At 41.2% G+C, this 21,695-nt stretch overlaps 1 protein-coding gene across 2 annotated transcripts in view; it reads right to left on the minus strand.

Moving 5' to 3' along the window:
• Window positions 1-21,695, minus strand: part of ACO1 (aconitase 1) — a 68,727-nt gene that overhangs the window by 16,573 nt on the left and 30,459 nt on the right. For both annotated transcript variants that reach the window (XM_050760755.1, XM_050760756.1), the window contains 13 exons: window positions 17,740-17,809; window positions 17,426-17,609; window positions 16,747-16,886; window positions 14,593-14,764; window positions 11,919-12,019; window positions 10,676-10,792; window positions 9,373-9,532; window positions 7,934-8,069; window positions 6,213-6,297; window positions 5,152-5,308; window positions 3,864-3,988; window positions 1,899-2,003; window positions 1,030-1,172 (listed from right to left, as the gene is read on the minus strand). In XM_050760755.1, coding sequence (XP_050616712.1) covers window positions 1,030-1,172; window positions 1,899-2,003; window positions 3,864-3,988; window positions 5,152-5,308; window positions 6,213-6,297; window positions 7,934-8,069; window positions 9,373-9,532; window positions 10,676-10,792; window positions 11,919-12,019; window positions 14,593-14,764; window positions 16,747-16,886; window positions 17,426-17,609; window positions 17,740-17,809 — 1,695 coding nt within the window. The remainder of the gene's footprint in view (window positions 1-1,029; window positions 1,173-1,898; window positions 2,004-3,863; window positions 3,989-5,151; window positions 5,309-6,212; window positions 6,298-7,933; window positions 8,070-9,372; window positions 9,533-10,675; window positions 10,793-11,918; window positions 12,020-14,592; window positions 14,765-16,746; window positions 16,887-17,425; window positions 17,610-17,739; window positions 17,810-21,695) is intronic.

The following is a 21,695-nucleotide window of genomic DNA, read 5'->3' on the forward strand; positions in this document are numbered from 1 at the left end:
CATAACTTACAACTTCCATGAGAGAAAAATCAAAGCAGTGCCAAAGAGGCAGAACAGTTATTTCTGGTCCCCAAACCAGAGGAAATCTTGTCTGTGGGCCCTCAGTGAAAGGAAACTTTGCAGTGTCAGGAAACATACCTTACAATTAACACAGTGATCAGTTCACTGAGCTGTTCCTTAAAATACTAGGGGGTGGATGTGTTAATATGATTTAATTAATGGTTAGATTGAATTTAAGGACTGAGTTTAATGGGCTTCAGGAGCAGGTGAGTATGTCTTGGAATCCTTGAAACTATCCAAAATGTTGTGGGTATGTGCATTTTTCTGGGAAGGCATTAGATTTGCTTTCATTCAATTCTCTGAAGTGTTCATGCCTCAAAAGGGGTCAAAAATCAATAGAAAAAAGGCATTTGGATTCTGTTCCTCAAATTTGCTCTGGCAAATCGCTGAAAGAGCTGATTCAGGAGATGGGGATAGGAACCAGGAATTTTTAACTCCTCACATGATTCTCGTGGAAACTCAGACTGGGGAACCACTGACCTCGAGTAATATTAATCTATGAGATAGTAGTTGATAATACTGGTGTACCTATGAATATCAGCACACTACTGAAGAACTGATAAACAGATGAGTAAGCTGCAAATCCTCCAAGCAGTGCTCTGTAAACATTAGGTTTCTCAACCAGGACCTGGCAATGCATGTCAGGTTCTGCCTCTGCCTCAGGTTAAGAGCAGAGCCTTGTACTTTAAAGATCAGCCACCCTGGGGGCAGGGATGACAGCTGGGCCTAATGGATACACTAGGTCCCTCTCCCCTTCCCCTTGTTGGGATTCACATGTTGATCGTTTCTCCCATGGAAGCTGTTAAGGAGCAAACAGAAAACGCAATTGGTTTTTAAACCCCAGGGTTAAGCCTCAGTGAACACTGAAGAGTCTGATTCTAAAGGGCCAGGTGAAAAGAGAAACGCTGGCCTCATTTACTCCATTACTCCATTTTTGCCTTTAGTCCTTCCTGCCTCACTCATACTTACCCTCTGTTAGTTAAGTAGCGAGCAGCAGGACTGTTTCTCGCAATATTTCCAGCTGGAGAGATGTGGTCAGTTGTTACTGAATCTCCCAAATTTAGCAGCACATAGGCATCCACTATAGATTTAGGGGGCTGAAGATCCAAAGTCTAGCAAAGAATACAAAAAGTCAGCATTGGCCCAGGTTTTCTCAAACAAGTTACCAGATCAGTCTCAACGATGGTGGCCCATGGACCTGAACCAGATGACAGTTCCACAGCAATGCACAGAAAATTCTAGTGTTCTAGTTTTTATCAAAGATGCTAAGAAAAGTAAGGTGAATTTACTCAAAACATTCATATCTCAATCTTGAAGAAAAGGTCAAGTACTGGCAATATCCCCTCAAAAGCAACAGTAATGCAGCTGCAAATGACATTCTCTCTCTTCACATCCCTAGAACTCCTCAGATCCTGAGGACAACTGGAATCCTGACTTCTACTGCATCCCCTTCCCACAGTGACCCACCAGGAGGGCATAAACTTCTAGATCATCAGTTTCAGGGACAATGTCCCTGGTTTTTATGGGTATAAGGTTCACTATGGTGGGCAGTGGGGATGTTCTCCTGGAACAGTCCCTCAGACTCTACTAGGTTTAAGTCCAGGTGATCACCAGGGTGCCTGCGTACATCCACGCAGAACCCCTGCATAGAGAAACTGTAGGCCCACGGTAGCCAAATATCCCAGCCTCCCAACACTTTCCCTGCCAATATCTGCTTGGGTTTGCAAAGGTTTTAATAAAATGGGTAGTCAAAGCAAGAGTATGGGGTAATAAAGTAGATATGATTAGGAAAGAAATCCTTCAAAGAATTCATTTTGTTAAAAAATAAAAAGCCATACCAGGTTTTCAAAGAATGGTGGTGATTTGATATATGTAGATTTGGAATTCCAGAAAAACAGCTTATCTGATGGGGTTGCTAAGGCATTCCAGCTTTCATTCACAGTCTTAAAAAAGAAAAGAAAGGCAGATCTAATCACATCCCATTCTAGAGAAAATATGCAAACACAAAATATACATTCAAGCTAAAAGGTACACTAAAAACCATTTTTATTCTTAATAGCCACACACAAGAGTTCCTTTATACTAATAGTGTGTCACACTAAGTAACTTAAAAATCCATAGATACTGTGGGCTGGGTGTGGTAGCTCACATCTACTAATCCCAGTACTTAGGGAGGCTGAGGTGGGAGGATGGCTTGAGGCCAGGAGTTCAAGACCAGCCTGGGCAACATGGCAAAACCATGTCTCTACAAAAATTTAAAAAAAAAATTGGGTGTGGTGGCATGCGCCTCTAGTCCGAGCTACTCGGGAGGCTGAGATGGGAGGATTGCTTGAGCTCAGGAATTTGAGGTGGCAGTGAGCTACGATCACACTACTGCACTACAGCCTAGATGACAAAGTGAGACCTGGTCTCTGAAAAACAAACAACAACATACATATGCACTGTGATAGGCAGCCTCTGGGATGGCAGGAGGGATCCTGCCTCCCGGGATTCACATCCTTTGTTGACCCCCTCCTGTTGAGTGTGGACTGAAGCTAGTGACTACCTCCTAGATTAGGTTACTGAGACCTGCCTTCTGTCTCTCTTGCTCTGATGGAAGCCAGCTACCATGTGAGCTGTGAAGAGACCCTCATAGCAAGTTGCTGAGGGAGGCTTCTAGTGAACAGCCAGTGAGAAATGGAGGACCTCGGTGCAACAGCCCTTGAGGAACTTAATCCTGCCAATAGCCACATGAGTGAGCCTAAGAGGACCCTTCTCCTGAGACTGCAGCCCCAGATGACAACTATTGGAACCCTGTGAAAGTACACAGTGAAGCTGTGCCTGGATTCTTGATGCACAGAAACTGGAAGACAATATATGTTTGTTGTTTCAACTCTATATTTTGGGGTAATTTGTTGCATAGCAATAGATAACTAATGCATATGCTTATCAATAACTTATGAAATCATAATAATCTAGATTGTACCAAAGGGGAAATTACTCTCTGACTGTTTTGGGAAGTGGCCTTCCAGGTCACACAGACACTGGGTAGCAAATGACAGCTGCTATGCATTAAAATTGGTTTGAATTCTGTCCACAGGTCCATTAACTCGGCCTTTGGAGGAATGCATTTAGCACAATGCCTGCCAAGCTCCCTAACACCATCTCCCACGGAGCACCTTGTGGAGGGTGCAGTGTGTGAACATCACACCCACATCACCCTTTCCCACAGACAGTTCTACTCTCATTTAAACCACCAGCTGCAGTCAGAAGCCCTTGGGTCAGCTGAATGCAGAAGGCGGGGAAAGGAATAATATCCAAGAGTCTCAGAATATAATGCTGAGCCCCATACATTGCCTCCTATTTGTAAAATGTACGGAAAGTTTGATTTTAGTAGCTTGGTACTTATTGAGTGGCCTTAATTTTTTTTAAGTGTGCAAAAATGCATTCTGAGAGGTGCATTCAACCAATGGACTCCACTTAGTGACACAATATAGTGACCACCAGGGCTCCTCGCCACAGCTGACACACACCCCAGGGTGTCCGAGACAGGGGTGGGGTTTTGGAGAGCTGAACCTGAGGCCTTTCTTCTCTAGGCTGTCACTGACGTGTCCAAATCCGGGAACATTTAGGGGAGGTGGGGTTTGTAAAAATGCGAGTCACAGAAGAAAAATGACGGAGAACCCCCTCCCCAGTTATCTGAAGAAATAAATGTTACTTTATATAGTTGATACTCCCATTAGCCTTGAGGTCTGCAGACAGGACACAAAGGGAGCAGCTTTTCCTCAGATCCTCGGCGTGGGGAGGGCAGTGTAGGACCTCACCTCTATTTTCTGATAGACTTCCTTAAACATCCCCGGGATGACATACTGACGCTCCACTGCCTGGATCTCATCTCTAGTCGGCCAGATATCTTTCAGAAATACCTTCTGTCCCTTTGCATTTACTCCTGGGGAAAAATTGTTTATTAATGAGAAAACTTTCTAATATGCAATTTTCATGATTATACAGAGTCAAGCCTCGTTCTCCTTGGTAGTTATGTTCTATAAAGCCTGTGTGAATGCTGAATGACTGGATACTGAATCATTGCCACTGGACGAAATACAGGATTAGGTTCCTGGGAGCCTCTGGTCACCAATCAATACATAACCTTGCTTCATGTGAGGCTTATTATTCACCTTATTCACCTTATTTAATAGAAACTGTTGACTCACTAACATTGAACTTCCAGCTGAAAGCACTATAACTCTTCTGAATGAAGCCTATCTAAACACAATGCACATCACAGTCAGCTTGTGCTTAAGAACGCGAGACAGCACTTCAGGGCTACGCTCAATGACCATTTTGAACAGTGAAATCACCACAAAAAGCACAAAAATGCAAAAAGCATGGCATTAAGTAGACTGAGCAAAGGATCCTTATATATCACATGAGAGCTGAAACAAGAAGTCAGAGTGACGCCTTGTCTGATCTCAGCATAGAACATGTGTGTTCAGTGATATAAAGTTTTCACCCCTTTATGCTGATCTGTGAATGACCGTGAACATACTACAAGTATTGATTTGGGGGTTAAAATACATTTTAGTGACTAGGCAAATCTGCAAGTATAGAACTCACAAATAATGAGGATCAACTGTACGTCTAAAGTTACGATTTCAGGGACATTGTTTTCATATTATCTATTTGGCTTAGAATAGATTGAGGCAGGCAGAGCAAGCAAGGTGATCTGAGGAAAGGAGATATTGTATCATTTCTTTGGAATTCTGAGAAGTTGAAATATCTGCAGTATGTTTCTACAGAGTATATATTAAAACAACGCCTATAATTAAAGTGAGAGCTGGAAAGGGAGGAACTACAGAAGAAACCAGAATGGCAAGATGTCTATTCCTTTTGGCACCTACTTTCCTTTCGTCATCCTTGACCCTCAGTAGATTCTTAACTACTGCAGTTAAGTCTTAGCTGTATACTGGGGAATAAAGAAATGATTCTCTTCTTTGTCTTCTCCCTGGAGGTTCTATGCTTCATTTCTTATTAAGGAAAGCGGCAACTTTCTTCCAGTAATATTTCTGAATTCACTGGAAAAAAATTATAGCTGCGCAAACAAAATCTTACCCAGTGGTTCTTTCTCAAAGTCAATTCTGATGGTCCCAGCAATTGCGTATGCTATTACTAAGGGGGGAGAAGCTAAATAGTTGGCCCGGGTGTTGGGGTGCACTCGACCTTCAAAATTCCTGTTCCCAGATAGTACTCCAACAGCGACAAGGTCTCCCTGTGTAAGGCAAGAGAAAAATCAGGTCATTAAAAGAGACTGACTAGGCTTCTTGTCTCAGACCATTTGCAAGAGTTTCCACATCGCAAGGATAGTCCTTTAAGCTGCCCTTTCACTTGGTTCTCTCCCACTAGAGGGGAAAAGGGTACATCGGGTGTCCCCGTGGGAGATACTCTGGGTCAAAGGAAGCAGAGACATGTTTAGTGATTTCTGCTCACGAGAAAATACCAGGTAGTTAGAAGGCAACATACTAGTTATTGCTGTCTGGGGCCCAAGAACAGGTGGGAAAGACCTAACAGTTGATAGCTAAAGGAAGTCACAATGACTTACATGGATTCTATAATTAATGCAAAGCAAACCAAATAATATTTTTCAAGGTTCAGCATTTTTGGGACAAAAATCAAGCCAAAACAATTTAGTTCAGATTCATTTGTGTGAAGACTTGTCTCACTTTGAACCAATTTTCAAATTATCCAAGTTGGTGCAAAAGTAATTGTGGCCTTCATCACTGAAATGGCAAAATCACAGTTACTGTTGCACTAACCCAATACCTATAACAAACAGCTGTAGAGCTCTTTGTAGTCAAAACCAGCAAGTACTGAGCACTTACTGGAGTGCCAGACACTGCACTAAGTGACTTATGTTTATCATCATCTTAATTCTCACAACTCTATAAAATAGATACCATTATCATCTCCAATATACAGTTGTGAAAACCCAGGCACAGATAGGCTAATTAACTTGCCCAAGGTTATCCAGCTAGTAATTTTAGCTAAACTCAAAAGACCACACTCTAAACCACATCCCCTGCTTCCATGGACCTTCCTGAAAATACCAGCATTTTTGTCAAATTACATGAAAAGAAACAACTGCTCTGAAGACCTACAGGCACCTCTGCAATTACCTGTGTGATGGCTTCTACCACAGGTTCAGGTAAAGGCCCACTGTTGCCAATGCAGGTCATGCAGCCATAGCCCACCACGTCAAACCTAGACACCAAGGGAGAAGCACAAAAAAAAAGAATAACTTTCAGTGAGCCTTTCTGCTGGCCACAGTTTCCAGAGACCACTGTTCAAAAAGGAATTGCAGTGCATGAACAAAGTTCAGTATAGTGCTATTTCTAAAAGTTTCATTCTTGAGAGCATTCTGATATATCATATAGCATAAGAAAACTATTCATATTTTTTACTTATAAAAAGGAATCAAATTGAATAAACAACAATTTTAAGAGTTGAAATCATATATGCCATTTAATATCTTAACTACTGTTATTGTATAATCCCAAGGAGATTTGAATTTTATGAGGCACATGAATAAAATATAAGTCAGGAATAATATGGAAATTGGAGAAAGCGTATTTGGCAATGAATACGTTCACGCACTGCACAATGATGTTTCAGTTAGTGACAGACCACATATACACAACGGAGCTGACAAATTCCTATCACCTAGTGATGTTGTAGCCATCGTGATGTCACGGCGCAAGGCATTTCTTGTTTATGATGATGCTGGTATAAACAAACTCATGCTGACGTTTTATAGTTCTTTTAGAGTGTACTCTTTTTAAAAAAAAAAAAAAAACAGTTAAGTGTAAAACAGCCTCGGGAAGTATTCCAGAAGGCATTATTATCTTAGGAGATGACAGCTCCATGGATGCTATTGCCCCTGAAGACCTTCCAGTGGGACAGATGTGGAGGTAGAAGACAGTAACACTGACGATCCTGACCCTGTGTAGGCCTAAAGTGTGTGTTTATCTCTTAGGGTTTTTTTTTGTTGTCGTGGTGTTTTTTTTTTTTTTTTGAGACAGGGTCTTGCTGTCACCCAAACTGGAGTACAGTGGCATGATCATAGCTCACTGCAACCTCAAACTCTGGACTCAAGCCATCCTGCGGCCTCAGCCTCCTGAGTAGCTAGGACTACAGGCATGTACCACCATGCCTGGCTAATTGTTTAAAATTTTTTTTTGTAGAAACAGGGGTCTCACTATGTTGTCCTGGCTGGTTTCAAACTCCTGGCTTGAAGCAATCCTCTTGCCTTGGCGTCTCAAAGCACTGATATTATAGGTGTGAGCTACTGGGTCCAGCCTGTCTTGGTTTTTAACAAAAAAGTTTAAAAAGTAAAAAAATAAAAACTTCAAAAACAGAAAAAACCTTATGAAATAAAGATACAAAGAAAATATTGTGGAACAGCTATATGATATGTTTGTTTTAAGCTAAGTGTTATAAGAGTCAAGAGTTTCAATAAACTTAAAAGTTTGTAAAATAAAAGTAAGCAACGGTTAACACTATTGAAGAAAGAAACTGTTTTTTAAATTAAGTTAGTGTAGCCTAAGTGTCCAGTGTTTATAAAGTCAACAGTAGTGTGCAGTAATGTCCTAGGCCTTCACATTCACTCTCCACTCATTCACTGATTCACCCAAAGCAACTTCCAGTCCTGCAAAGTCCATCCCTCTAGGGCACTTACCTCTTTAGATGGAATGTAAGGGTTTAAGTCTAACTACCATCTGATAAATGACTATGCAATTAGATATCAGATAATCTCACATCTGTTACAAGGTGACACAGTAAGATACATGAGGGATAAAATTCAACAAAAGCAATGGTGCAAAAGAAAACTCTCCCTCACCCAAGCTGAGACAGATAAGGCATGACTCCGCTTTCTTGTAGGTAGTAGGTGACCACGCCGCTCCCAGGAGACAGGCTAGTTTTGATGTAAGGCATCACGTTCAGGCCAGCATCCACAGCTTTCTTTGCTAACAATCCTGTGAAATGGTAAACACAGATGCAGTGTGGGTGGCTGCCTGCTTAGGTGCCAGGCACACTTCAGAAAAGAGCCTGATTTTCTTCAGTCTGCATTTCCTGCCACCACCTGACCATGCTCCCTTCCTGTTGGCACTATCTGCTGTTTTTGCTGCCAAACAGAAATCTAAAGGTTCCCTGGCCAACGGTCATTTAGATGTATGCAGTAAACTCAAAACTAGGCAAGGAAATGAAGAAAGAGATTTGCTTATTTTTTTTTTTTAAAGAGATAAATCTAAAACCATTTAGGAATATATTACAAAATGAGTTTTTAATTTTTTTAGAGGGAAAATGATCTTTCTAATTATGTTTGATTTGGATGAAAATCATAATTGAAGGAGCCCTTTTTGTAACTATATCAACTGTGTGCTGGCTGGCAAGGAACAGTCAGCCGAGAAGTAAAAATCGAATGTTCAGATATATCTTGAAGTGGAAGATCTGCTGGACTTTGGCAGATACAGAGACTGCTACTGGAACACCGGGTGCTCTGTCTTAGGAAGTATCACAGAAGTAACAAAAACATGAGCAGTGGGGGTGGGGGCATGAGGGGACAAAAAGCCACAGACAAGCTGGTGACTTGTCCACAGAAGACTGGTTTGCTCCAGACCAGACAGGGAAAGCTTAGGTGGCAATACATGGACTCAGGCAAAGAAGGTTTTCCTAATGCCTGTGTCTGCTTCATAAAAAGGAACTGTTGACACTGTCTGGTCTGTGGATGGATATAAGAGAAGCTTTAGGGATGACCAAAAACTTTGAAACTAAAGAGACCTTATAGTAGGGAAACCGCGTATATAAATATTAACAACTTAACCAGAATTGTAAAACAGGTCAGCTGCCCCAGGTTTTATCAGCCAGTGCCCTGTGCCTCATTCAGAAACACCTCCCAGCATTCAAGTCAGAACTCAATCCTGCTGCTCAGGGCTTTCACGGAGAACAAAGTCTGTGATAACGCTTTATTTTTCTTCCAAAGTCTGACATGAGAATGTAGGCTTTCCCAGAAATCTAGCTTCCTTTGCTTTCCTCTATTTATTTTCTGTGTTAATTCTCAAGACAGACTATTATGCAGTGTGCATTCTATTTTAGAAACTTTGCTTTGGACACTATTTATTGTGTAGATATTTATGGGCCAATAAATATCTGTATCTGGAAAAGATGAGGTTCAGGGAACTACACACAGAACTCCGCTAAGGCCCAGGGCCCTGTCTTGGGCTATTTCCACCTACACATGTGTATGATGACCATGAGGATGGAGTCAAATGCACTTACCTGCCCCTAACATCACAGATGGATTACTGGTGTTTGTGCAGCTAGTAATGGCCGCAATGACCACAGAACCATGAGCAAGGGTGAATTCAGTGTTATCATAGATAAAGGTCTTATAGTCATTATGATGTTCGGGAGCCACTTGGAATCCTTTAAATCCTTGCTAAAAGAAGAAAAAATATATATTATATAGGAATATGTTTATATAAGATACACATATATCTGGCTAGAGGAAAAAACATACATATAGTCAATGGTTCTCACATTAGAAGAAGGAATACTTTGGTAAGTATAATTTTAAAGGCCAATTCTGCAAGTAAACTCTGAAATACTACAGAAAAATTACTCGTTTTAAATCTTTACGAAAAGCAGTCATGATATCTGAGTTTTACTCTGCACTGAAATTAGTAACAATTACTTCCTTCCCACCTCAAAAATGTAAATGCTAAAACTACAAATTTAAAGTTAGTCTAAATTGAACTCAATGACATTATTGTACAGTTTAATGGATAGGGACTGATTAAGACTATGGATTCTAACCTTACGGAAATTTAGAAAAAGGTGCTATTTTGACCAGATTCAACTAATCATGATCAACAGTGCAAACAAAGTACAACTGAATATTTGGCATAATACTGGTGTCTCACAGATAAAATCCATCATACATCTTAATCATTCCTTTGGGAAATGTTCATTGAAAATCTACTGCATATGAGATACTGTGCTAGGTACCTTGTGGGCTCCCAAGGTGATTCAGACACAAATCCTGTTCTCAAAGGTACAGTCTAGTAACAGAAATCATACATGCAAATAAAATACCAACAATGTAAGTTAAAGAATATGGAACGCTATCAAAGTATTTCAGACCAAGCACCATGAAGTGTCCAATAAGGAAAGGTGACTTTCTGCTATGAGATTCTGAGAACCCAATGCAGAGTAGCTGGTATCTGAACAAAGTTTTATGGAGTTCACAAAACAGAATATAATGAGTTGGAGAAGAGACTTTCAGGCAGGGAGGGGCATGCAGAAAGGTACAACAGTTAGAAAACCTTGGGTGAGTAAACAGTGTGGTGAGGGTCCTGCGAAAAGCAGACGTGCTTAAAAAGGTGGGTTGAGTTGTGTTTATGATGGCTCTTGCTGCTTGGCTCGTGGCTAATGGAGGAAGTCATTAAGGACTTCAGAAGGGAGAATAAACACCCTCAAGCGTCAGGCTGTAGGAAGATTCATGTCAAGTGGGATGAAAGCCTGGACACTGAGTAACCGGGGTAGAGTCGAGAGGATTCAACCTCTTCCCACAGGCCCCTACCTTGGCTCCAAGGCAGCTCTCAAAATCCTTTTTCATGTCGGACACAGCAACTTTGTCCTGAGGCCTTTTGGGTCCACTACAGCAAGGCACTACTGTTTTCAAATCTAATTCCACAACCTGTTGACCCCAAAGAAAAGAAATTACAGAATTTACATTATACCCACAAAGAGGAAATCCAAAGCATGCCAGAAAATTTAAAACATCACAACCATAAAAATAAGCAAATAAACTACCACATTCAAAAACAAGGAAGCCAATGTTTCTCTTAATTCTCTTAATTAATCTTAAGCGATTAATTTCACAAGATCATGATGGGCACTTAAGTAGCAGGAGACAGGCAGGCAGCCTTGCCATCTCTCAGAAAGAACAGGGTGGGTGCTGCAGAGGCCCAGTGTCCTCCACTCACCCATCCTTGGAGGCAGCTCATCGCGCTTTGTATAGCTAAGTTAGGTTGAAGGTGGGTTATCTATTGAAATCATACATAAACCATTACACTTCTAAGGTGATTTGGGAGGGATGCAGCCATTAAGTTATCAACGCCAGGAAATGGGCCTTAGTCTAATTGAATATTTCCTTTCCTCAGTGTAATAAGAAACCAAACAAGGGTCGCAGGTCTAGTTTACCTTGTGGTCTAGAAAAATGTGGATTCAGTTTACTGACATGTTTGTACCTTCACTTCTTTCTAGGTCTATAATAATGATGGTTTAGCCTTTAAACAGCTCTTGTTCCACTAGTGAAATCTTTTCATTTTTCTTTATATTTCAATAGATTTTTGAGGAACAGGTGGTGTTTGGTTACATGAATAAGTTCTTTAGTGGTGATTTCTGAGATTTTGGTGCATCCATCACCTGAGCAGTGTACATCGTACCCAATGTGTAATCTTTTATCCTTCACCTCCCTCCCACCCTTTCCCCTGAGTCCCCAAAGTCCATTGTATCATTTTTATTCCTTTAGCAGTCTTTCAGTGGTCTTCCACATTAAGAGGCATGAATCAATAGTTCAAATAGGGGGGGACACTTAACTTACAATGATTAAGCCAGTAGGAATGTAAGAAGTTATATTATTCTGTTATGTTTACAATTTCCTTATCCTTTTGGTTTTTCAACCTTTTAACAGTCCATTCTCTTGTAATGCCTTGGCAGTGACTAATTTCTTACCAGTGCATTCCCCCAAGAAAAAACACAACTAAAATCGCAGGCTTGTGGAAGAGGAAATACACGCGCAGTGGAAGGTACTCTCATACCTGGGTGAACTCTGGGTCTTGAGAAGGGTCATTGAAATCTCGAAACATTCCTACAGCCTGAAGATATTTTTTAATGTACTTTACTTTTTCTTCATCACGACCTAAAAGGCATTTTAAGGAGTAACAAGTAACATAGGTTAGCATTTCCTGGTTGAAGTTTATAAACTGATACTTGCATCAGCAATTATGTAAGTATGCAATATATGCTGCACTTACATGCACACCAACAGCTCTGTCGATTTTTCGGCTTCCACGCTAATGGTTTAACTCTCCCCCTGATGCTGCTTTTTATTAGGGGCCATTAATGAATGTGCTGTTCCTATCAAAGTGACTGTTTTCTGAAAAATATTCTGGTTCTATCTATAGATAACCCCCTTCTTTTTGGGTATAGCCTTTAATTAAGAGAATCTTACGCCTGAGCTAATTGTGAAAGCATGCCTATGCATTTGCCTTCAACTGGCCACAAAGACTCAGCATTCCACATGATTTTACTGTTAAAATTAAAACCCATCCCAACCCCACCCGAAACCACTGGCTACTGAGCACTTTCTGGGCACTGTGCCCTAAACCTTTTAAATGTATTACCTCAATCTCTAATCCTTTATCATAGTCTTATGATACAATGATTATTCCCATTTATAGATGAGGAAATGGTGGCTCAAGAAGACTCCCTAAGTAACCTTCTCATGTAACACAGCCAGTAAACGGCAGAACTAAAATCCAAACCTGAGCTTGACCCAGAAGTTCAAAGTCTTAACTCATGATGCTGCATCACCAGGAATATGACCTTGAGCCCTTTGCTATTTAACTCTTATCAAGATCCCGGTGTAGGAGATAATACTCATGAAGTATGACCAACGGACATGCCGTCCACAATTTCTCTGATGGTTAGAAACAGAAGGTTTGATCCTTTGGCCTACCACTGATCAGAATTTTTTGTTTGTCTGCTTGTTTTAGCTGAATTGTAAACGTCATTAGCTCTCAGCACAGGCCTCATAAAAGACAGCTGTATGAGCTTCACTAATGTATTTGTATCCTGACCTGTTGTTGAGCCCGCTGTTCACTACACCCCATGCCATGCTCTTCATGAAGATGAACAGGAGAAATGTCTCTTAGGGTTTACTGTGAGAAAGGGCTACACTCTTCTGAAGCAATATGTTTGTTTCAATTTAATAGATGTTACAAATTTGGCACTGGATCACCAAGAAGTATAATGGCCACCTGCAGCACCACGGGAACTAACCAGTTAACCTTCCCTCTAGATCCATCTCACAGCTTTTGCCCCTCTATCCAGCACACTATCCCTTCTCTTCTTTAGGTTGATTCCCTCAATTATTTATTCCGTTCTTTTAGTTCTTTATCTTTTTCACTTAAAATCCTTTGGGGGAACAAAGATGTATTAATCAATTTCAATTTCTTTTTATATTTAATAAAAACTTTTTTTAAATAAACTTTTTCATCACAATCTTTGCTATTTCTAGAGGAATTTCCTCAGTTTATGGGAGAAGACTAAGATTTATTTGGAGTCTGAAAGATTCTCATGAAACCCTTCCAGTGGCTGTCCCTTCACTTCATCCAGACATCTGCGCAAGCACCTCTGGAGTACTTCAGCCACCTCCCCTTTCTTTTTCATTATCACATCACACTTACACATTTGTTCACTTGTTCACTGTCCTCCCCCCTCACTAGAAAGTAAGCTACCTGATGGCAGGGACTTTATTTTATAATCTTGTTCACTGCCATATCTTTGGGAACTAGACCAGATATTGATAATTTGCTAAATGAATGACTGAATGAAGAGTTAATGTTTTTAAAACGAGAAACACATTTTAAAGCTTTCTCAAAGTTAAAAGTCAAATTTCTAAAAATACAGAGTTAAAGATCTGTCAATGATTTAAAATGCCTTCATGAGCAGCCTCTCATTTCTTTTCTTTCTTTTTTTTTTTTTTTGAGACAGTCTTTCTCTGTTGCCTAGGCTGGAGTGCAGTGGTGCGAGATCAGCTCACCACAACCTCCGCCTCCCGGGAGTTTCACCATGTTGGCCAGGCTGGTCTCGAACTCCTGACCTCAGGTGATCTGCCTGTCTTGGCCTCCGAAAGTGGTGGGATGACAGGAGTGAGCTACCATGCCTGGCCTCATTTCATTTTTCGGACATCCCTGAGAGGGGTGTTGCAGAGAGCTGTTCCTGTTTGGAGCCAGGCAGTTGCAGGGTTGGCTTCTGACTCTGCTATTTATTAGCCTTGGGGATGAACACTTCTCTGATCCTCAGTTTTCTCTAATGTTAATTAACTTGTCAATCAACCTACCGTACAGATTTGTAAAGAGGTTGACAGCAAATACATACCAGGTGCCTGGTACACAGCAAGTATCCAACAGACAACAGTAACCATTACTAAGATCACTTGTTTAATGTCAAAAAAACTAGTAGTAGAGGACCAGTATAAATATCCAGGCTTCTGTAATCTCTGAGCTCTTTCTATTGGCCATACCATCTCTATCTCATATTAACTCCTTAAATCCCAAAAACCCATTTTGACTCCATGGAGGAAAAAAAAAAATGTGTAACTGTAACCCAGTGCCTTCTGTTGGGCAGAGGCAGAAGGCAGTGCTCAGATTCTCAGGGTTTCGTCAAACTTTTACAAAGAGCCCTGTGCTTTCGGGGCCCTTCACTTACCTGTTTGCACCAGGTATGTGATACTAACTTCGTCAACTGGGAAAAAGGCAGCAGTTGCTCCGTACTCTGGACACATGTTAGCAATTGTAGCTCGGTCAGCAATGGACAACTGGGCTACTCCTGGCCCGAAGAACTCGACAAATCTGCCCACTACCCCAACCTGGCGGAGGTGCTAAGCAGCAGAAACAACAGAAAAGTTGGAGATCTGACGGCCCACATTCAAAATGCAGAACTACCATCTTGCACTTCTTATAAACTAGTCTTGTCAGTAAACCCCAAAAATACATTAGCCCAACACATTTGTGATCACTTTCAAAACTTAAAAAGCAATGCCAACTAAATGCAACATGGTATCCTGGATTGAATTCTGGAGCAGAAAAGGGACATTACTGAAAAAACTGGTAAAGCCTGTAGTTAAGAGTACCACACCAATGTTAACCTCTTAGTTTTGATAAACGTGCCATGGTTATTTAAGATGTTAACATTATGGGAAGCTGGGAGAAAGATAACAGGAATTCTCTGTACTCTTTGTACTAACTCTCCTATAAATCTAAGATGATGTCAAATAGTTCTTATTTATAAAAAGAAAGACAAAGTGTGCCCAAAATACAAATGATATTAAGAAAAATATTTCAAAATGAGAAACATTCTCTTTCCCTCTCTAATGAGATCATTGGAAGCATCTGGAAGTGTTACACATTAAATTCTTTCAACCTAAATAACTACTTGCACTAGTTAAGAAAGTAATTTTTCAAAGGCATAATGAACAAAATTCATGCTACAAGTATAAGTCAAATGTAACCAAAAGATCCCCATATCTTTTCCACACAAGGCACCAGCCAGGAGTGAGGCCACAGTGACTGACTTAGCTCTGCATAAAGCCAGTTTCTAGTCACAACCACATAGATGGGCTCTTTTGGTTATATGGGATTCTGCCAAATTTTGTGAGGAAGTCCTGTAGTATTCCACATCTGAAGAACAGTGCACAGACATTTGTGATAAGCTATGGTATTCAAATAAATCCAATTCCAAATTTCACAAAAATTAAATCAAACAGAAATGTGTTTTGTACTTTAACAATGGCGTGTCCATGCAAAAGACCCCAGCCTCCAAACTATAAAAGCAGAAAAAATTATGTTTGTGAACATTAAAAACCATTGCTTTTCCAAGCGTCTTCCAAAATGAAATGGCCTTCTTTTTACCAAACAAGTAAATCACAGAAAAAGATGATCTCCTCTAACAGCTACAGAAAAAGCCTAATACTTTCCAGCTTCATGACATATCTGTTACAATAATGTAACTTATAATACAGAGAAGAGAATTTAAAAAGTAAAACTCTATTCATGGAACTACCTTGCTATTTGCATAAAAGGAAGAACCATGTGGAAAACATGTAGTGAAAGCATAAACACACGCACGGGAATGATTCTTACAACCTCAGGATAGTGATTATTTTCTAGAAATGGGGAATGTGGCTTTAGCCACAGATATTACATATTATTTCTTTAAAAACACAGAGAGCTCTGAAGCAACTATGACAAAATGGTATCATCTGTTAAATCTAGGTGGTGGGCATATGAATGCCATCTTAATTTCTGTATCATTGAACTATTTCACAGTTTAAAACTTTTCCTTTAAGAAAAAAGATCAAGCCTGTAATCCCAGCACTTTGGGAGGCCGAGATGGGCAGATCACGAGGTCAGGAGATCGAGACCATCCTGGCGAACACAGTGAAACCCCGTCTCTACTAAAAAATACAAAAAACTAGCCGGGCGAGGTGGCGGGCGCCTGTAGTCCCAGCTACTCGGGAGGCTGAGGCAGGAGAATGGCGTAAACCCGGGAGGCGGAGCTTGCAGTGAGCTGAGATCCGGCCACTGCGCTCCAGACTGGGCGACAGAGTGAGACTCCGTCTCAAAAAAGAAAAAAAGAAAAAAGAAAAAGATCAATGCAGCAATACTAGAAGAAAATAAACATAATTATCTAAACTTAACAAAGAATACTCCCCTTACCTCATCTCCTTTTAAAATCATCAACCTGGTTTTCTAGCATTGCTAGAGCACTTGGAAACCAAAAAAGATTCCATTATTTATTCCCTCCATTGGAAAGCTACAATTGCGACTTTCCAAGACCACAGAAGAGGTTGCATATTGTTACCTTGGTAATGGTGAGCACGATGTCAGTGGATGTTACCAGAGGGTGGGGCTTCCCCATCAGCCTATAGCCAATCACCTGAGGAAGCACCATACTGATTGGCTGACCCAACATGACAGCTTCTGCTTCAATACCACCGACACCTGCAATGAACAGCATGACCGGAAAAATGCTTTCATCACTCCTTACTCTATCTCTCAGGTATAAATTTAGTGACATTAACAGGTAATAAACCCAGATACAATGTTTAATTGGTACAGAGTTATGTTCCTATAAAGAACAGTTGTTTTTTCTCTATTTTCCTTTATAGAATTTTTAAACAAGTGTTTCTCAAAGCATGGTCCCCCAAACACCTGTATCAAAATCCCCTTGGTGCCACATGCAAAGAAGAGTAAGCTTTGGGAACCTCTGTTTTTAATACCCCAGGTGATTTTCATGTACGCTAAATGTCCCTAACCCCTTGCTCCTGTTCATTCTTCCAAGTATAATTACTGAGTGCCTGCTAGGTGCAAAGTGATTCTCTGGGCACTGGAAAAACACCAGTGACAAAACTGACAAAAATACCTCTCAGAAACTTGTGGTCATGTAAATTCATGTTACTGAGATGTAATAGAATCAAAGTGAATTAAAGTGCATGCCCCAAAACAGCATATATGGAATAGAAACCTGGAAGAACACTCACCCCAACCAAGAATGCCCAAGCCATCAATCATGGTAGTGTGCGAGTCTGTGCCCACGAGGCTGTCTGGGTAATAATATCCATCCTGATCAAATACCACTCTTGCCAAATATTCCAAATTCACCTGGTGGATGATTCCTGAGCCGGGGGGAATAATCCTCATGTTGTGAAAAGCCTGGGAACCCCACTGGGATTGACAAATGGAAAGAACACTATGAACACGTGAAGTACTTCTACTCAGCCCATCTTCTTGGCATCTCTCCCTCGTACCCCACATACAAAGAAAACCAAACAATGGAACCAGAACCTGCCCATACCTTTAAAAATTCAAATCGCTCTCTATTTCTTTCAAATTCCAGGTCTTGATTCTTCTGTAAACTGTCTGCCCTGTCAGAGAGAAAAATTAAATGTATACAATTTGAGGCTTAACATGTTAGTGGTCAAATTTATTGGTGGTGAAGAAACAAAATGGAATTGCATCTCCTTGCTTGCTGAGTGATAATTTCACTCGTGACTACTTACAGTGTGGAATAGGAGAGGTAACTAGTGAAAGTAAAAAGAGTAATTATTGTTTGGTTCAAGTGATTCCTACAAGGCCTTTAAATATGGTAGGCAGAAAACATGGAACTGTATTCAAGTTAAAACTAATCTAATCATAGTCTGACTCTTAGGAACAGACTCAAGACATTATATGACAACAGCAGCCTGGACATTTAAAGAACTCTTGTTTCTATACTCCTCATTCATGACCTCATTATAACACCTCTCTGACCTGGGCTGTGTCTGGGTTGGCATTTTCATCTCTATGTTGGGAGACAGAAAACTAGCAATGCTGACAGGATCAGTACCTTATAGAATCACAATCTCCTGTGTGTAGGACCAAGGTTTATGAGGAAGATGGTGTCACCTGATAACGTCTGTGAACCACAGATTATACGCGAAGATTTACTCAAGGTCATTCAGTCCATCAGGACAACATAGGGCACCAAGATGATTTTCTAGGATTTTAAAAATCAAACTGCATTGTTTTGAGTCAAGGTAGAATAAGCCATAGTCACAAGATCGCAGATTCAGCACACAGAATGTGCTTATAAAGTGTGTATCATAGGATTCAGTGAACACAGGAAAAGCTAGTAAAATTCATAGCTAAGATCAAAGTCAGACTTCATTAATGAAGTACTGGATAACTACTTTCTAGTACCCAGTAGTTAACACTTATTGACACTACTAGGTGCCAGCAACTATTCTAAATGCTTTATGTTAATTTTCTCATTCAGTCTCCATAATATCCCTTTGAGTCAGGTACAACTAATAGCCACATTTTTCAAGTGGGGAAACTGAGACACGGAGAGGTTAACAAACTTGCTCAGGACCACAGAAACTAGTAAATGGTGGAACTGGGATTGAAACCCAGGCTGTCTGACTCCCGAGTTGACACAATCCTTTAATCCCTATACTACACAGCCTTCCTGTCATAGTTACAGAGACGGTGGCAGTAATGGTGGCAGTGGTAGTACCACCACCACAGTAACAGCAAGAGCTAAAAGGCAACATTACGTTATGGACGCTCAGAGCTTTACACATGTGAAGTCATCATCACAACCCCTCACGTAAATGCTACTGTCATCCTCAGTGTCCGGAAGCAGCAGCTGAGGCACAGAAAGGTTAAAATTGTCCGAAGTTAGACGATAACACAGTACGGTTATCTGAGCCGAGGTCTGACTTGCCCTGGGACTTTCTGCTTTGACCATGATACTCTGTTTCTCACTCACTCTGATCATCCACCCTCCCAGAGCCTGCCATGTGCTACATGCTGAAAATGCAATGGTGCAAAAGCTGCGTGCTCACTGCCCACTGCCGCACTGAGTTTGGTGAGAGGGCAACTGCAGAAGCATGTAATCATCACTGCCTGGTATGGGAAGCACAGGATGCCATGGGAGCACTCGGAATGGGCCATGAACTCACCCAGCGGTGGGGGCTGAGGGGACCAGAATGCTTTCCAGAAGGACATGGTATCAATGTGGTCTGAAGGATGACGGTAAGTCAGCCTGAGCAAGATGGTCAGGCACTCCTTGGGGGAAAAAAGGACTGGAAGCACATGTTATTTACCTCATAGAAAACACATTTGGAGCCGGGCACAGTGGCTCATGCCTGTAATCCCAGCACTTTGGGAGGCTGAGGTGGGCAGATCACAAGGTAAGGAGTTCAAGACCAGGTGGGCCAACATGGTGAAACCCTGTCTCTACTAAAAATACAAAAATTAGCCAGGCGTGGTGGCATGCGTCTGCAATCCCAGTTACTCAGGAGGCTGAGGCAGGAGAATCACTTGAACCTGGGAGGCGGAGGTTGCAGTGAGCTGAGATCACGCCACTGCACTCCAGCCTGGGTGACAGAGCGAGACTCCGTCTCAAAAAAAAAAAAAAAAAGAAAAAAGAAAAAGAAAATATAGTTGGCTACTACACTGACTTTTTTTTATCTTGATATCAGTATTCTCTAAGACAAGTGTTGGTTGCTTTAATAGGATCATTTCCAGAGACTGCCTCACAGGGGTCTACAAACTAGCCCATGGGCCAAATGTGGCCCAATGCCCAGATATGCTTGGCCCTCAAATGAAGGATGATTTTTACATTTCTAAAGGGCTGGGGTGTTGGGAGGGAAGAATATGTGACAGAGACAGCATGTGGCCAGCAAAGTCTAAAGTATTTGCTATTGGCCCTTTCTAGAAAAAGTCTGCAGATCCCTGCCTGAGTGAATGAGTGTCTGTGAATGTATGTACATGTTCGAGAAGAGCAAAAGACAGAGAGAAAGGAGGGACCCCAGGATAGCAGAACAAGGCAGGACACCTGCACTGACACCGGCATCAGCAGATTCTGTGGATCCTCTGGACGAGACACAGCTACTCCTCAAGGTCCTCATCTCGACCTTCTCAGTAGAATGCTGAGTGCTCCATCCCTCCAGTTCCCACCTGTCTCTACACCCAGATCTATGTTTCCAGTGTGTTTTGGGCATGCGCATCAAGAATACTTCAGGCACCACAAACTGAACGGGTCAAACCCTGATGCTGGGCTTTCTTTCCCAAATCTGTTCCTCTTCCCTGTCTGTCCATATCTAACGAGCTCTTTTCCCACCACTTAGTACCTATAGCTATCAAGGTATTTATTCCAGAAATAGCCTCCCAACTAGCTGCCCTGTGAGGCCATTCAATCTACGTTTGGTATGGTCACCTGAATCATTTCTAAAATATAAATCATCACAAACCAGTTTGAATCTACCAATGGCTTCCCATTTTCTAATAAAGTAAAAATTCCTTGTCTTAAAAACCCAAGTCCTTCAACCTGACCTCAGCCATCCTTTATAAGCTCTCTCCTAGCCTCCAGTCCAAGCTCTCAGCTTCAGCCACACTGTAGTCAGCATGCTCTTCCCACCCCCACTTTCCTCATGCCTTTGCATGCTCTATTTGCTCTGAGTGGAAGGTCTTTTCCAGCTCTTCTCTCCTTGGTAAACAGGCTTCAGGATCCAGATCAGGTGACACTCCTTGAAAAACCTGCAGACTCCCCAGATCAGGATGATTTGCCCCTTCTCTGTGGTGACTACACTTACCAACTGCATGAAAGCTGTGTGTTCACTAATTTCTCTCCCCTTCTAAACTATAACCTGTTTCTGGAATAAATACTGGCACATAATAGATCTGCTAAATGGATTTAATTTTTTTTTAAAAAAAGAAAGCATCTCTGACATTGATTTCTAGCACTACAGGTGAGATTATAACCACATGTGGCCCCTGACTCTCCTCCCCATCTCTTTTGCTATACTGTGAGCACTTATGGACTGCTAGTCATTGTCCCTGATCTTCTACCCTCCAGCACCAGGAGGATGACAGAGCTTCTCACAGCAGAAGCATGACTGATGATTGATGCGGGAACGTTTACCCCAGAAAATGCTGGGGGTATCAGTTTGATGGAAGCAACATGTTCATAGGACGTGCAGAAGCCAGAAATGCTTAGACTGTTTCATGATACAGTAATTCCAGGTAAAAACCTATTTACTCAGGAAAACAAAACATCTATTATATGGAGCTTGGCTCAATTAGCCTAGTTCTAGTTACTGGAATGAATAAATAGACCTAGCATTCAGAATTTTCTACCACTCAGAACTTTCCTAAATTAGTCTAATCTAGTGAGCTTTTAATAAGGTCTCTAAATGTGAATGGCCTCACAGACTAAAGAGGAAATTTCTTAGTTACTTAATTTGAATTCAGAATTGAATGTAGTTC

Source organism: Macaca thibetana, chromosome 15 (genome assembly GCF_024542745.1).
Source record: "Macaca thibetana thibetana isolate TM-01 chromosome 15, ASM2454274v1, whole genome shotgun sequence".
NCBI classification, from domain to species: Eukaryota; Metazoa; Chordata; class Mammalia; order Primates; family Cercopithecidae; genus Macaca; species Macaca thibetana.